Source organism: Pezoporus flaviventris, unplaced genomic scaffold (assembly GCF_033815535.1).
Source record: "Pezoporus flaviventris isolate CSIRO_AGI_PZ_B2104156 unplaced genomic scaffold, CSIRO_AGI_Pfla_v1 ptg000083l, whole genome shotgun sequence".
NCBI classification, from domain to species: Eukaryota; Metazoa; Chordata; class Aves; order Psittaciformes; family Psittacidae; genus Pezoporus; species Pezoporus flaviventris.
The window spans coordinates 12,748,705-12,764,026 of NW_026892631.1; the positions used below are offsets into that span (position 1 = coordinate 12,748,705).

A 15,322-nucleotide genomic window follows, 5' to 3' on the forward strand; every position below is an offset into this window, starting at 1 on the left:
GGAAGCAATAAGAATGAGTAACTTCAAAACTTGAGAACTCCAAAAAAGAACTAGGTCTGAAAGCAGCACCTGAATGATCTGTACTGAGGGCTTCATCATTAAAAAGCTTCAGCTAGGTGTGGTAAGGAGCAGTATTTCTTTCTTCCAAGTGTCTCTGTATCCATCCCCAGAGACAATGAAGGCCAGGCTGGATGTGGTTCCCGGCAACTAGAAGATGCTTCTGCTCATAGCAGGGGTGTTGGACTAGATGACCTTTGAAGGTCCCTTCCAACCCAAACTATTCTATGATTCTATGATCAGTGTGGATGCACTATGTGAATTGCAAGCAACACATAGAAGATTTTCTCCTCTGCAAGGAGCAGGTGCTCAGTGTTGCACAGCTGACCAAAATGTAGAGCTTCAGGATGCTCTGACTGGGAGAACAGTGTTAAACTTCCCTTTTGATGTGGCACTGGAGGCCACTTGCACAGGACTTATTGGTCAAAAATGGAATTCTCAAAAGCAGAAAATACACCTGTTAAAATTATTTTTAAGGGGAATTAGTCTAATACACTCTCTACAAGAATTAAACTGGTTTTCTTCCATTCGGAGTGAAGTTTTGATTCTGCCAGTCCTTACAAGCAGCAGCAGACACATACAGTGCATGCACGCCCACTTAACACACAGGATCCACACTGAAAACAACCCACACCTGAGAAAAAAGAAGAAAGTAGTTCTAAGTATTACACAGTTCTAACAGACTCAACTTGTTGGTTTTGCCATTGCTATTTCTCATAATCCCTGGGACGCATAGAACCTCAAGGGATGGATAACTTTTCTGCTTTCCTTAAACAACAGTACCACTTCGGTGGGAAATTTATACACATTCAATTTCAAGAGTTGAATTTGGCTTAGCATCAACAGTTTCACATAAAACTGATTTGCATGACAATGACTTATAGCTACTTACATTTACAATATCTGCACATAGCAGTGAATGAGAACTTAAATCAAGGACTCGGAGTTGAAGTCTTGCTGCTTCCAGCTCCAAAGATAGATTCTCAGTTTGTTCTCTTTCTGCTGCCAGTTTGCCCTCCATCTCCATAGTCACATTATTCAGTTTCTGCTGCCATTCTTCTCTGTCAGATAGATTTTGCTGTTTGAGATGATCTACTTCTTTTCTTTCAGAAAGAATAACATTTTTCAGCTCTTGTATTTCCTCGTTTTTCATATTCTCTTGGATGCGAAATTGGTCTTCAAACACCTTGATGGCTTTATTGTATGTCTGACACAGCATCTGAAGCTCTTCAATTTTACTCTCAAGGTTAGATTTCCCAGGAGTAATGCTCCTGGGCATTACAGAGTCCGACTTGTGATCATTGCAACAATTTTCAACCAAAGCTTTTGTTGCATCTTCTGGAATTATTTCTGCAGAACTGTCTGGCTGATTCATTTCCTCCATCCATTTACATCTACCCCTGTTACAAGAATCAATCACCTCACTCACTTCTGTAAAACAGGGACTTTGCAAGGGATCTGGGGAACAAACTGTGGACTTAGTTTCATCCGAGTGAGGCAGCGTATCACTTTGGCTGGAAGACAGTGGCCCTCTCACAGAAGCTTTATGTGCATTGCTCGTACTTGTTGACAGTGCAGAATTTTCTGCCTTCAGCATTTCAATACAAGACTGTAGCTCAGATATCTTTGAGCTCATACTGCAATGTTGTTCATATAATTTTATATGTTCATTCTGGAAGGACAAAAGCTTCTCTCTCACTTCAGCAAAGTGTATTTTAACTTCTTTGCTGGACAACTTCAAATCTTCGTAGTCTGAGCTGGATCCAGTACTGCATTCTTTAAGTGTGAAGGACATTTCCTTATTACCAGAATACATTCTCAAATCACTGCTATCACTTTGATCCATAAATTCATCAGGAAAAACAGCTTCCTCTGCTTTTAAATTTCTATCTGCATTCATTATATTCTCTCTCTCCTCTGCCACTTTATCAGTACCTGTACTGCCATTGTTTTTTGAGTCTTCAAATCCAGAGGCTAAAGCATTGTTCTCAGCCTGCAGGCTATCACACATTTTCTCAAGCTTGCTCAGGTTGTTCAGCGTTACCTGCAATGAGGATGCCAGCAAGAATGATGAAAAACTTTCCTCCATTCCTCTTTTGCCACAGTTCTGAGAAACACCATCATAATTATACTCCAGTGAGTGACCATCGTCATCTGAAGCTTTCAGTTCTTTAACTGACAGCAGTTCTTGCAGCCTCTCTTTCTCTCTCATGCTTTTCTCAAGTTCTACTTCTACACCTTTTAAAGCGGTCTCCAGCTGCATCACTTCTAACTTGTAGTTCTCTAGAGAGAGTTCTCTGTCCTCAAAATCCATCTGAAGAAGCTCAAGTTTAACTTGGTATTTATTCAACTCAATGTCTTTTTCTTCTATGGATTTCCTCAACTGTTCTGAATGGAGTCTCTCTTCACACCCAACATCACACATTAGAGGTTTACTTTTCATTTCCAGTTTCTTCCCCAATTGCTCCTTGTCTTGAAATAAGATATCACTTTCCTCTTGCGTTATATTTGGTGCTGCCCTTATGTTTAACATTTCCTGTCTTAAACATTCAAGCTCTGTCAAAGGCACATTTTGGGTACTGGAAAATTCTGACTGTAGTTGCTGAAGTTGTTGAACCAAATCCTTTTTTATTTCTTCTGAGGCTATTAGTTTCTGTAAGATATCTTTATTCTCACTAAAGAACTGTTTCTCTTGTTCTAATTTTGCTTTCTTTTCCTCAGATTCAGTTGCGTGCTCTTTGAGAATGCTCTTCAGATTTGCATTTTCTTCTTCCATCGATTTATGCTTTGCTTGCAAAGCTTCAATCTCCGATTTGATTTCTTCAGTTCTTGATTCAATACGTTCTCTTTCCTCTTTGTGTTTTCTGGACAGTTCAGAAATTACTTCTTCTCTTTCCTTTAAACTATCAGAAAGATGTTTATTTGCTCCCAGTAAAGTTACTTGTCCTTGCTCTAAAGTTCTGCTTAAATCCCTAAGGCTTGCATTTTCTTCGGTAAGTTCCTCAATTGTTTTGCTATACGAACAAATCATTGAAGACATGTCCTTCTTCTCTGAATCCCACGTTCCAGACAGAAGCTTCAGCTGTCTTACTGAATCCTCAAGCAATTTATGATTGACTTTCAAATCCTGAAGCTCAGCTTGTCTTTTCTCTAATCTTTCATTCAGAGTTTGCAGTTGCATGTCTTTTTCCTCAACTAATTTCTGATGTACTGAAATATCCGCTTGCAAGTTACTAATGTGCTGTTTAGTTTCTGTCACGAAGCTTTCATGCATCTGCTCTACACTAAGTAATCTTGCTTCTGTTTCACCCTTTATTTGCAGCAAGTCTTCATACTGCTGGCGCTGATTTGCGTTCAGCTGCTTTTGACCCACTAAGGAGATCTCAAGAGACGAGATCTGATCTTGTAAAATGGCCAGATCCTTAGTTTGTTCTAGTTCTAGAAGAGCTCTTGCACATCCATGATTGTCAGCAATGGAGTTACTTGCTGCGAGTTGTGTGTTATCTAAACCAGTTTTATCCTGGCCACTTTTCAAATCAACTTCTCCATCTTCTGTCATTTTGAAAGCATCTTTTGCTTTTACAAGATGACAGATTTTTTCATATTCACTGAGCAGCTCTTGATAACATTGCTCCTTTTGCAGTCCTTCACTTGCTGCTAACTGCAACTTTTCTTCTACTTCGTCAACTTGGTTGGTAAGCTGCAGTATTTTACAGGTCATGTTTTCCACTTCTTTACAGTGCTTTTTGTCAGAACATTCTGCTTTCCACTGAACTTCAGCAAAAGCTTTTTTTTGTTCCTCTAATTCTGCACTTTTACATTCCAGCATGTCTCTAAGTTCTCTAATCTCTGTGCTCTTCCTGTCATTTTCAGTTTGCATCATGCTGAGTTTCTCACTATGCTCATGAGTTTTGATCTGCTGACTCTGAAGGGACCTCTCCAAGTCATTAATATGGGTCAGCAAACCGTCCTTTTCAGATTTCAGTTTATTTATATGGTGATCACCTTCACTTTTCCATTGGGAAAAAGCAGTGGCCTCTTTTTGCAGTTCTTCACATTCTCTCTGCTTGAGTCCAAGGAGCCTCTGCAAAGCTTCCAATTCTTCCCCCATTTTACTTATTTCATAGTTTTGTTCTTTAATATGATTCTCTTTTTCCTTGAGCAGGTCTTGGGTAGAATCTTGTTGCTTTTCCATGTCAGCTAAAGCTACTTGCAGCTTCTCCAGCAAAAGGCAGCTCTCTTGCTTTTTAAATTTCTCTTCTAGTAACTTCAGCTCTGCTTCTTGAATAGAATTCTTATCTGTAAAAGAAAGCACAATCAAATCTTTGCCACTCAATACCGGCAACTCCACTGATCATTTTCTAGGTGAATTATTACTATTTACTTTGACTATTTTCAATTCTCATTTTAGTGGAAGGCATTACTCTGAAACTGCAACACTGGAAAAAGAATTGTTGCTATCACCTTAAACGATCGGGCACCACTCACTCATAGACACCACCAACTTTTCACTCTGCAGTCTGATACAAGCCTGCACTCCAAGCCAGTCAGTCTTTACTTCTCAGGTGTAACTACCTGTTGTTTCTGTCTCACTTCCACCAGATTTTATATAAAGTAGCACTGCTTTTGGTTTTTTCCTGTCTCTTTTTAGCAGGACAGGTCTCATATCAGTATGTGACCATCTTGTGGGTCAGCCTCATAGTCCACTTCTCCTAAAGGATGTCCAATTCTACAGACATTTCCCAAATTATCATAATTGTTTCCCTGCCTTGACTGGAGCAGACTTGCTCACTTGAAAGGCAATTAAAGTTTGGTCATTTAAGGAGAACAGGATCAAATTCAAAAGCTTCATTTTATAATCTTACATGAAGCTTGACAGACACACAGGTACAAGGGAGATGCATACACACAAGATGGAATCTATCCCCTTGTTTTCAGCCAGATCCAACAGAACAACAAGGTATATTTCAACTCAATTCCTGAAACACTGTGTTCTCAGAAGAAAACACTGCAGGCAAGACTCAACTATTGATAGATATGTAACATTTTTGTACTGTTTTTTCCTAAACTGTGAAACACATAAACCAGAAAACTCCTGTTTTGTAGTTAACTAGATTTTATGAAAATCATTTTGCTCCTAAATTTAGTACACCTTAATTTCCAAATGATGTATCTTTAGGAATTCTATATGTTCACAGACAAAAATTCATTTCCATTTAGGAGAAACTCAGTGTTGGTTAAAAACACTAATCATAAGCCACAGTGGAAACTTTTGTACTTAATTCCTAATGAAGCTTACGGGATTGCAGGAATCATACACCACTAAACAGGCAACAGGAGTTCTGCAGATTTAAATATGTAACTCACTTTTTATCTCTTCCGCAAAACTCTGGCTCTGCTTTAGAGACCGATTGATCGTTTTGAGCTCTTCTTCAAGCTGGTGGATCTCTTGCAATTTTTTTCCAAGTTGACAGTCAAGAAGGCTTTTTTCCTGCTTCACTTCCTAAACCAAACGCAAATAAGACTACATTTCATGTGGATTGTCAAGTAGATCAAAGGATTCAGTTAATTTAAACCAAAAGAAAGATATTCCATTAGGTCTTATTAAGTCTTCGGGCTGCCATGCCTGGGTTCCTAAACACTGCTTGGGAACATGAGCTAAACTAGTCTTAACTAGCTGACAGCATCAGAGGGCGCACCTCCCATGTGAAGACGGGCTCAGAAAGTTGGGGCTGTTCAGCCCGGAGAAGAGAGGCTGCGTGGAGACCTCAGAGCATCTGAGGCGGGCTACAAGGATGCTGAGGGTGGACTCTTCATCAGGGACTGTAGCCATAGGACAAGGGGTGATGGGTTCAAACTGAAACAGGCCAAGTTCAGGTTAGATATGAGGAAAAAGTTCTTTACTGTGAGGGTGCTGAGGCCCTGGCACAGGCTGCCCAGAGATGTGATAAATTCTCCATCCCTGCCAGTGTTCAAGGCCAGGCTGGACAGAGCCTTCAGTGACATGGTCCAGTGTGACATGTCCCTTCCCATGACAGAAGGGTTGGAACAGGATCATCTTAAGATCCTTTCCAACCCAAATCAGTCTGTAATTCTATGCTGCAGCCACTTTAAGTAGTTAGCATACCCCTTGCTTGCACAGGGCAAACAGATCAAGACAGAACAGGACATACCCTATAGAATCTGAGTTGATGAAGTCAGGCTACTTTCCCAAAGCTACAGAGGAAACAAATCCCTTCAATGGCCTCAAAATTAACAAGAAATATATAGACCATATTTTACCTCATGTCTCACATAGAGACAAGTTCTCCTTCCACTGATCATGAGCATGGCAATACTAGAGTGCTCAGTCTTCAAGAAGGTTGTTTTGCCAGTAAGAGTATTTTCTTCCAAATAAACCCAGTTTAAAAACCCCCAAACCACTACACAGACAAAACTATGTAACTCCATTGCATGTAGAAAGCCAAATAAAAGTTTTTCTTAAGGAAACTAATCCTTTTTCTCCAAACTCCTATGCTGTTGGACACCAGATGGCATGGAACTGGCAGGCCCCATTGGAAAGAGGCCATCAATTATTCATCTGTTTACTACTAGCAGATGGGCAGCAATTCAGAGAAGCCAAGCTCAAGAAATGGAAAGGTCTGGATGATTCAAAGCTTGCTGGCATGGCAGGCTTGTTTTTGCAGCCACATACATAAATCACCCTGAGAACATGATTAAAATTGTCACTGTCACCAACAGTTACCTTCCCTTCTACTCATGGCCTTCCCTACCCATAGCTTTTAAAACCCCATAATAATCCAGCCAGAGAAGTTTCAGTGAAGAAACTTCTCGTGATCTTAATTTTTTTGAAGGGCAAATGTCCAAACTTCTCACATTCAAAGTGCCACATGCAGATGCAATACATGAACTAAGCAAGCCTATTCATTAGAAAATCTGGAGAGATCTACAGAAAGAAGACCAAATAATTTTAAGGAACTGAAATGGCTGAAAGGTCCCATTATCTAATATATTTAATTATTTAAAACCCAGGAAGCCATGATTTAATGGGCTAATGTCTGACAGTAACTAACCATTTACACTTCCAAAGCTGTAAGCTTTTTGGTTTCAATCCAGCTATCAATTCTACTTGCACATTGTATTACTCAAGTTAACCATTCTGCTAACCAAAAAGCAAAAACCAAACCAAAGCAAACTCCAGAACCCACGTACAGGTAGTACTATTACTGTGGAGAAAACTGGGGCTGTTCAGCCTGGAGAAGAGAAGCTGCATGGAGACCTCATAGCAGCCTTCCTGTACCTGAAGGAGGCCTACAAAGATGCTGGAGAGGGACTCTTCATTAGGGACTGTAGCAATAGGAGAAGGGGTGATGGGTTCAAACTTAAACAGAGGAAGTACAGGTTAGATATAAGGAGGAAGCTCTTTACTGTGAGGGTGCTGAGGCACTGGCACAGGGTGCCCAGAGATGTGGTAAATGCTCCATCCCTGGCAGCATTCAAGGGCAGGTGGATGGGGCTTGGAGCAACCTGATCCAGTGGAAGGTGTCCCTGCCCATGGCAGGGGGTTGGAACAGGATGATCTTTAGGTCCTTTCCAACCCAAACCAGTCTGTGATTCTTTGATTCACAAGGCAGACTTACAAGCACGTTAGGGACTGACTGACCCATTGTTTCAAGAACAGTTATGGGCTGCTTGCACCATCAAAATGGAAACCACATGCTAAGATACCAGAACTGCAAAGCTATAGAGATATCATCACTGCAAAGATTAGTAGTCCTTAAACTAACCATATCCTTGGAAGTCTCTCAAGTATATCTGTTTTGCAACATTTTTGGAACATCAGTCTTATTATACAGTAAGGACTAAACACAGAAGTGGATTAACCAGTGGAAAACAACTGTATTCTCCATTGGGTAGTTAGATGCTTAGCATAAGACAACTTCCCTTTAACAAGGGAAAAGAAATGCCAGCATCTCTCGTTTTCTTTTTCTATAAAGAAAATCTACTGCCAAGAAAGCCTGCAATACCTCAAAACAATTCGGTGTTGTTTTCTGCAGAATATTTACAAGAGGAAGACAAGCCCTGCCCTAAGTGCTGCTGACACGTACCATGCCCTCTCATGTGCAAGACTTTAAGAGAACTGTAGTGTTACTGATGTCTTCAGACATTACAATCTCCCCCAGATTAAGCTTCTTTAGATCCTTATCAGTCATATTCTAATGCAACATCATTGTCTGATCAAGACAAACAAATACAAAGACAAAATCTGATTACATTTACAGCTTTGTAAGATGGACATACTACCGGTAAGTAAAATGAAGCACTCTCAAGAACTTGCAGCAAAAAAAGTTATTTCCATAAATTTGATACTCTCTAACAATGGGATCTGAAAAAACTATATCAAATCTATTCTAATTCCATAATTTCAAAGCCAGAATCCCACAGTATCTGATATAAACTAAGGAGAGATGGTGTCCAGAAATGTGTAAATTACATTAAGAATTTGCAGAAGCTTGATGGAGGATTTCTTCCTCTGGGATACGCTGGAAGAACGAAAGTTATCTTCATTAGCCTTACCACTGGAAGGCATTGGTAACTTTTATTTACTAAATAGGTTTCAAGGACCACTCTCTGTTATGGAGGCCAAGAAGCCTGAACAGCCCAGATCTGTACCACTGAAGTCTTCTGTCTTCCAAAGCAGGTGACTCAAACCAAACCATTTGCTGGGAATGGTCCCAGGCTCACGTGAACTCCCAAATCGTGCCTGGGAATTATAATTGGAAGAGTGCTAATCAGCAGGGCTAAAGCCATGCTAAGTGTTGTTCTAACAATTTGCAGTATAAATAGTCACATTCCAATAGCTGGGAATGATCTCAGACATTGTAATCTATCAGTATGAATAAACCCAAAGTTTCACCATGTACTAAAGCTGTACCAGCATTTGTGCTGATCTGACCAAAGCCCATTATTTCACTTTAAATCTGTTCATAGAATTTGGACAGGTATATTTTGGGCAGAAATTATGCCAGATTATTTTATATCTGCTCATGACAAAGAACAAGCGAAGTGTTTAAATAAAACCCACTGTGACACAGATTACACAGGTATTGAGCTCTGTTTTTCACTTCTGATTCTCCAAATCAAGGAGAAAATTTGCATTGAGTGGTCTCTAGTGGCACAACTGTAACAATTTCAAGCGCAGCTGCTCTAATTGCCACAAAAGCAAAGCACTGTAACTGAGAAGGCAAAGGAGACATTAAAGTGAAAAGATACCTGTGTACGTGAATATGAGAGAGCACGGCAGCATCCAAACACTTTTGAATTTATCTTCATTTAGAGGAACTCTGTACAGCAGTGTGTGTGTGCATTTTATAGAATCATAGAATGGTTTTGGTTGCAAAGGACCTTAAGATTATCCAGTTCCAACCCCCTGCAGGGACACCTTCTGCTAGACCATGTCACCCAAGGCTCTGTCCAACCCAGCCTTGAACACTGCCAGGGATGGAGCATTTACCACTTCCTTAGGCAAACTGTTCCATGTCCTCACCATCCTCACTCTTCCTTGTATCTAACCTGAACTTCCCCTGTTTCAGTTTGAACCCATCACCCCATGTCCTATCACTACAGTACCCTGTTGATGACGAGTTCCTGTCTGACATCCTTGTAGGCCCCCTTCAGATACTGGATTCATTGGACTGTGTTTCTTCCAAGAAAAATACATTTATTTCCTTTTAAAGAGGATATAGTAAGGCTCTGTACAAAAATCACTGAGGTCAGCAGTGTGCATCAAAGTAGCTGTTAGTGACTCTAGAGTCCACATTTAAAAATCAGGTAAGTATTGATATATTTTCATTTCAGGATCAAAAGCAAGAATATCTTAAAACAAAACCCTATTTTTGCTAAAAGGTAAGTCCAACATGAACTAAAACCATACAAGCAGCATTACAGCAATGAACCCTAACCACACAGCCACTTCCACACACTGCATTAATCTACATGACACAAGTGAAGACCTCCTTTTTTTGTGTTACAACTACGATATATTATTAAGATACTCCACAAAAAGTTTTTAAAGATTCCTTATGGAAAAAGCACTACTTGAGTAAATGCTTGACAGTATTAGTGCTTACAAATTGGAACCAGTCCAGAGGAGGCCATGAAGATGATCAGGGGACTGGAGCACCTCCCTTAGGAAGACAGCCTGAAGAGGAGAAGCTGCGTGGAGACCTCAGAGCAGCTTCCAATATCTGAAGGGAGACTACAAGGATGCTGGAGAGGGACTCTTCATCAGGGACTGTAGTGATAGGACAAGGGGTGATGGATTTAAACTGAAACAGGGGAAGTTAAGCTTAGACATAAGGAAGAAGTTCTTTACTGCAAGAGTGTTGAGGCCATGGGACAGGTTGCCCAAGGAAGTGTTAATTGCTCCATCCCTGGCACTGTGCAAGGCCAGGCTGGACAGAGCCTTGGGCAACATGATCTAGTGCACAGTGCCCCTTCCCATGGCAGGAGGGTTGGAACTGGATGATCTTAAGGTCCTTTCCAACCCAAACCATTCCATGACTCTATGATTTATGGTATTAATACTGTCAACTGCTCCTCCGCATTGCTTACCTCAAAGCTTCTTGTCAAATCAGTTTCCTTAGTCTGGGCTGCTAACAAAGCCTGCTCTGCTCTGCACAGCTTCTGGGTGAGATCACTAGTGTTAAATTCCAAGTGTTGTTTTACTGCCGTTACCTGCAAGAATGTTGAAAATCAACATTGTGTTCAGAAGCAGAAATAAAACCTTTTCTAAACTCACCTTCTTGAACTCCAACATTCTATTACAAAATAAAACTACATTATTTCATCCCACCATGAACCTTAGGGTGTTTGACTGCGGTTTAGAAAATAGCTGCTTATTGCCTTTCCACTCCTTTGCCTCTGACCAGAAAGATGAGATGTCTCTGAAATACAGATTTCTAGACTCTGAAATTGGAAAAATACATCTAACTTGCACCTACATCACCACAACAGTAGTTGTATGAAACAGATGAGATTGGAAATGGAATAGCCTTTTTATTAAGCTATGAGAAGCAGAAAGTTAGGATCATAACTGCACTTACTATTCCATTGACACAGATTTTATACAAACTGGTTTTCTCTCTTTCAAAATAGTCTGATAATGTTCCAGATTAAAAAGGAAATAAATGCCATTATCAGATCAAAAGAGTGAGATCTATTCTGAGGTCATCAGGTAATAAATTTGCTTTCTTGGAGAAAGAATTGAAAGTCACTTATTTTTGTCTCTATGAAATCAATTTCTCCAGTAAGCATATACAAAAGAATGTGCAAATAAGCACTGAAAACATTTGCTGGTGGATTCCCTTGGCTATATTTCTAAACTAAAAGAAGCCTGCAGGAAAGCTGGTGTCAGCTTTGGAATTGCTGGTTCAGCTCAGCTTGCCTGCTAATGGGGCATCTCAAGATAGTTTTCAAAAACATGTGGCCCTTCTTAGAAATTCAGGTAGCTCTGCTGCATTACAGCTGCTCAAGAGTTTTCTGAGGCTTTTAAACATTTCTCTTTTCTGGGCACCCACTCTTCAGGCTTGTGTGTGGCTTTCCGACTTCCTTGAAATGGTGGGTTTGTGACAACTGATGTGTTCTAATAGCTAGAGACTGCGATAGCTGTGGAATCCTCCTCTGTATTGATGCTCATCCTTACAGAAGCCATGATGCTCATCTGATTTTGATGAGAGCCAGTTCAGGGAGTGAAACTCACAGCAACCACTTGTGCCTGTGTAGACATACTCTAATTTATGTGTTTCCTTTGCTCATTTAGCTCCTGTGTCAGCTCTCCACAGGGCCACATGAGGGGCTGCTGCCAAGCAAGTACCACCAGGAGTGCACAGCCAGTCTGTGTTTGAAATGGCAACTACCTGTTTAGCTCTATCATCAAGCCGCATTTCAACAAGTTCACTACTTAAGGAGTCTCTTGTGACCACACTTAGCTGCTCCTTTCTCCAACTGATTTATTTCAGGTGCACTGTTTTGCATTCACATCTTCCCTGTGGGAAGCAGACTACCCTCAAACCTTTAAAAGCCTGTCATTCGCATTTAGATACATAGTATTTTAGTGAGCAATGGTAAACACAAACCAGCTAATACTGTGCAAAACACTACTATCAATTATTTTTTGCTTTATGTAAGATTAAATTAAGGCAGTACTGCTGAGACAAGTAAATTCCAGGTCTAGTAGAAGATTTAATATACAATCACCTACTTTGTCAAATTCTGCCTGTAGAGCATTGAAGTCATTTTTGGCTTGCTGCAGCTCTTGATGCAGTTTGTTTATTATCTGGTTGCACTGCTGATCCAGTGTTTGTAAGGAGCGTTGCTGACAAGAGAGTTCCTAGAAACAGTGGTATAGTAGGAAAGAAATAAACATATAACTTCAATAAGTCTGTGTTTTGGTTACTGGAGCAATAACAACTGATTTGGAACAGGCTCAATATCTCTTTGAGATGCTGGGTTAGCATCTAGACTAACAGACTTTGTGAAAACACTTTTTCACTCGAGAGTGAGATGCATGAAAAAATTAACTCTGACTCCACAGAAATAACCGAGTCAGTTATTAAGTTGGAACTCAAATATACATAATTCTGTGGACAACGAAGCCTAGCTTTTCATGGATTTGTATCTCAGTTGGGTCTCTTGCCCATGTTGTCTATGTAGTAGTACCATAATTCCACACCTCTCCAGCAGCTTCTCTCCTCTATTGGGATGTTTGTTTTCAGTTTGCCAGTTACCTTTGCAATCTCTCTATGAATTGTGAATGCAATTAACTGAATAGCAGATACACAAAACAAGCCGTGCGATTTCATGTCCTCAGGAAGGCAGAATTAAAGCATCCTTCTTCACTTACCTGTTGATATTCCTTTTCCTTTGCCTTTATTTTCTGTTCCAAAGACTGACGAGCACTCTCAGCATTCTGTCTTTGGCAATTCAGTTCTTCTGACAATCTTTTCACCTTTTGCTCCATCATTTGGACCTAGAATAATTTAATTACGAATCACGAGTGTTAAAAATACAAGTGACCTTTTATTTCAGTTTCAAGGCACTCATATAAAAAGAGTGGTTTCTCCTACTACAATTGTTCTAGCATTCATATAACCTACAGTGTAATTTTAGCTGGTTCCATATAAGTTCTTAGCAGTCCAAAGTACTAAACTTGCACTTGCTTTTGTTAGTGAGAATGTGTATATATAGAAAGAATATATATACTTATTTATATATTATATATACAAGTATATACATATGTATATGTATACACACACAACTTAAAAATACCTAGAAACATGCAACACAGAAAATCAGTCTTTGACAATCTACAGAAATGTACTGTACCTAACAAGAGAAACAGGTTATACTTTCAGCACCTCAGGATGTTACGAACTAAAGAATGACAATTAACTGCTAAACAACTACATGTTTAGACTGAAACTAATTGCATATTCCACTGAATTTGAGTGATTCAGCACATTGATTTAAACTTTAATTAAAAAAAAAATAGCAGTCAATATTCCAGGTTAACCTCCGTGTTAGAAGATGTTCTCCATGTATGTCAGCTTGGTATCTAGTTCAGTTTATTAGGTTTATCTTACATTATGAGAGTGAAACAATGTTCACCTAACTCCATGAACAGAAAAAAAAGCATTTTTATCCCCAAAATAATCTCTTAATACAAAGCAGGTACAATTAGTTTTTCCTGGGGGTAAGGAAAATGGCAAAGGGTGAACAGTGCTGTTTTCCAGTAACAAGGGCTGTTCAATGAGTTAGTGAAACAACAGTCCATCTGTGCTGTAAGTAAAGAAGCAGCAGGTAGTAGTATTGGGGTGTCTGGTTATTAGGCACAGACCGCAGGGACTGTGCGCTCATGTGAAATCACATGTGTGTGCAGAAAGGCTGCAGACCTTACAAGATGTGAAAACACTTGATAACAGAGGTGCTGTCCTCAAGGCCTCCGAATAGTACCAGTGACAGAGAAGTGTACAAGGGGAATGCAAGAAGTAAATTCAGGCTATGAGGCAGAAAACTGAAGTCTAGAATCTCAATGCAGTTCTACGTCCAAAGCCCATTTGTGGGCAGAGATCATTTCAGTGGGAGAAAAAAAGCACAGAAAAGAATAACCTTCAGATGGCAAAGAAACCTTCTGAGACAAGATGCTGCACTGCACCTCAAGGATGAGCTGCACCTCAGTTCACGTGGGGCCAGTCAGTCCTACTCCTCCATGTCTTTCCCCAGGCATGATCCTACCTATATCACCTTGCCCCTTGCACTGGATTTAACGCCCCTTTGATTCCTCAGTAAAACAACTGAGCTCTCTTAAACCTGTAGGTAATTAACAAGGCAAAATTAAATACATAATAGCCTAATTCGAGGATGATCAGCCACTGGAGCACCTCCCTTTACAAAGGCAGGCTGAGACAGTTGGGGTTATTCAGCCTGGAGAAGAGAAGCCGCTTGGAGACCTCAGACTATCTGAAGGGGGTTATAAGGATGCTTTTAAAGGGACTTTTCGTCAGGAACTGTAGCAATAGGACAAGAGGTGATGGATTTAAACATAAACAGGGTAAGATCAGGTTAGATCTAAGGAAGAAGTTCTTTACTCTGAGGGTGGTGAGGCCCTGACATAGGTTGCCCAGAGAAGTGGTAAATGCTCCATCCCTGGCACTGTGCAAGGCCAGGGTGGACAGAGCCTTTTGGTCTAGTGGAAGGTGTCCCTGCCCATGGCAGGGGGTTGGAACTGGATGGTCTTAAGGTCCTTTCAAACCCAAACCATTCTATGATTCTGTGATAATCATTTTGGAAGTTGAATTGGGTTATTTGGGGAATCAAATAACTTGAAAGACTTTTTCAGAGGAACTGAGCTGTTAGGTTGGGTTAGCTGCCTTCCCACAAACTCACTGCAATGACAGTGCCTTTATGTAGTCAATGGACTGTGTTAAGAATATGATTTTACCACATTCACTGCGAAGACTTTCCCTAACCCGGCTCCTCACAGAGCTAGCAACAGCTGAATGCTCCTGCATCTCAAAAGGCAAACCATCAATATGTAAAAATTTACTTTAAGGACCAACACAGGAGTTGTGGGAAAGAGTTTCACAATAAACTTAGGTACCATGTAGAAACTTGCTGACAAAGATGGATAACAATTATTACACCCCGAGAAGATACACATAGAAGCATCTTTTTTCCTATCCTGTAGATGAATCAAAGTACTATA

General features: G+C 40.2%; 1 protein-coding gene across 3 annotated transcripts in view; it reads right to left on the reverse strand.

Annotated features, from left to right (window-relative positions):
• Nucleotides 1-15,322, reverse strand: part of CENPF (centromere protein F) — a 41,238-nt gene that overhangs the window by 13,585 nt on the left and 12,331 nt on the right. For all 3 annotated transcript variants that reach the window (XM_061475417.1, XM_061475416.1, XM_061475419.1), the window contains 5 exons: nt 12,962-13,087; nt 12,320-12,448; nt 10,672-10,794; nt 5,425-5,560; nt 950-4,356 (listed from right to left, as the gene is read on the reverse strand). In XM_061475417.1, the coding sequence (XP_061331401.1) occupies nt 950-4,356; nt 5,425-5,560; nt 10,672-10,794; nt 12,320-12,448; nt 12,962-13,087 (3,921 nt within the window). The remainder of the gene's footprint in view (nt 1-949; nt 4,357-5,424; nt 5,561-10,671; nt 10,795-12,319; nt 12,449-12,961; nt 13,088-15,322) is intronic.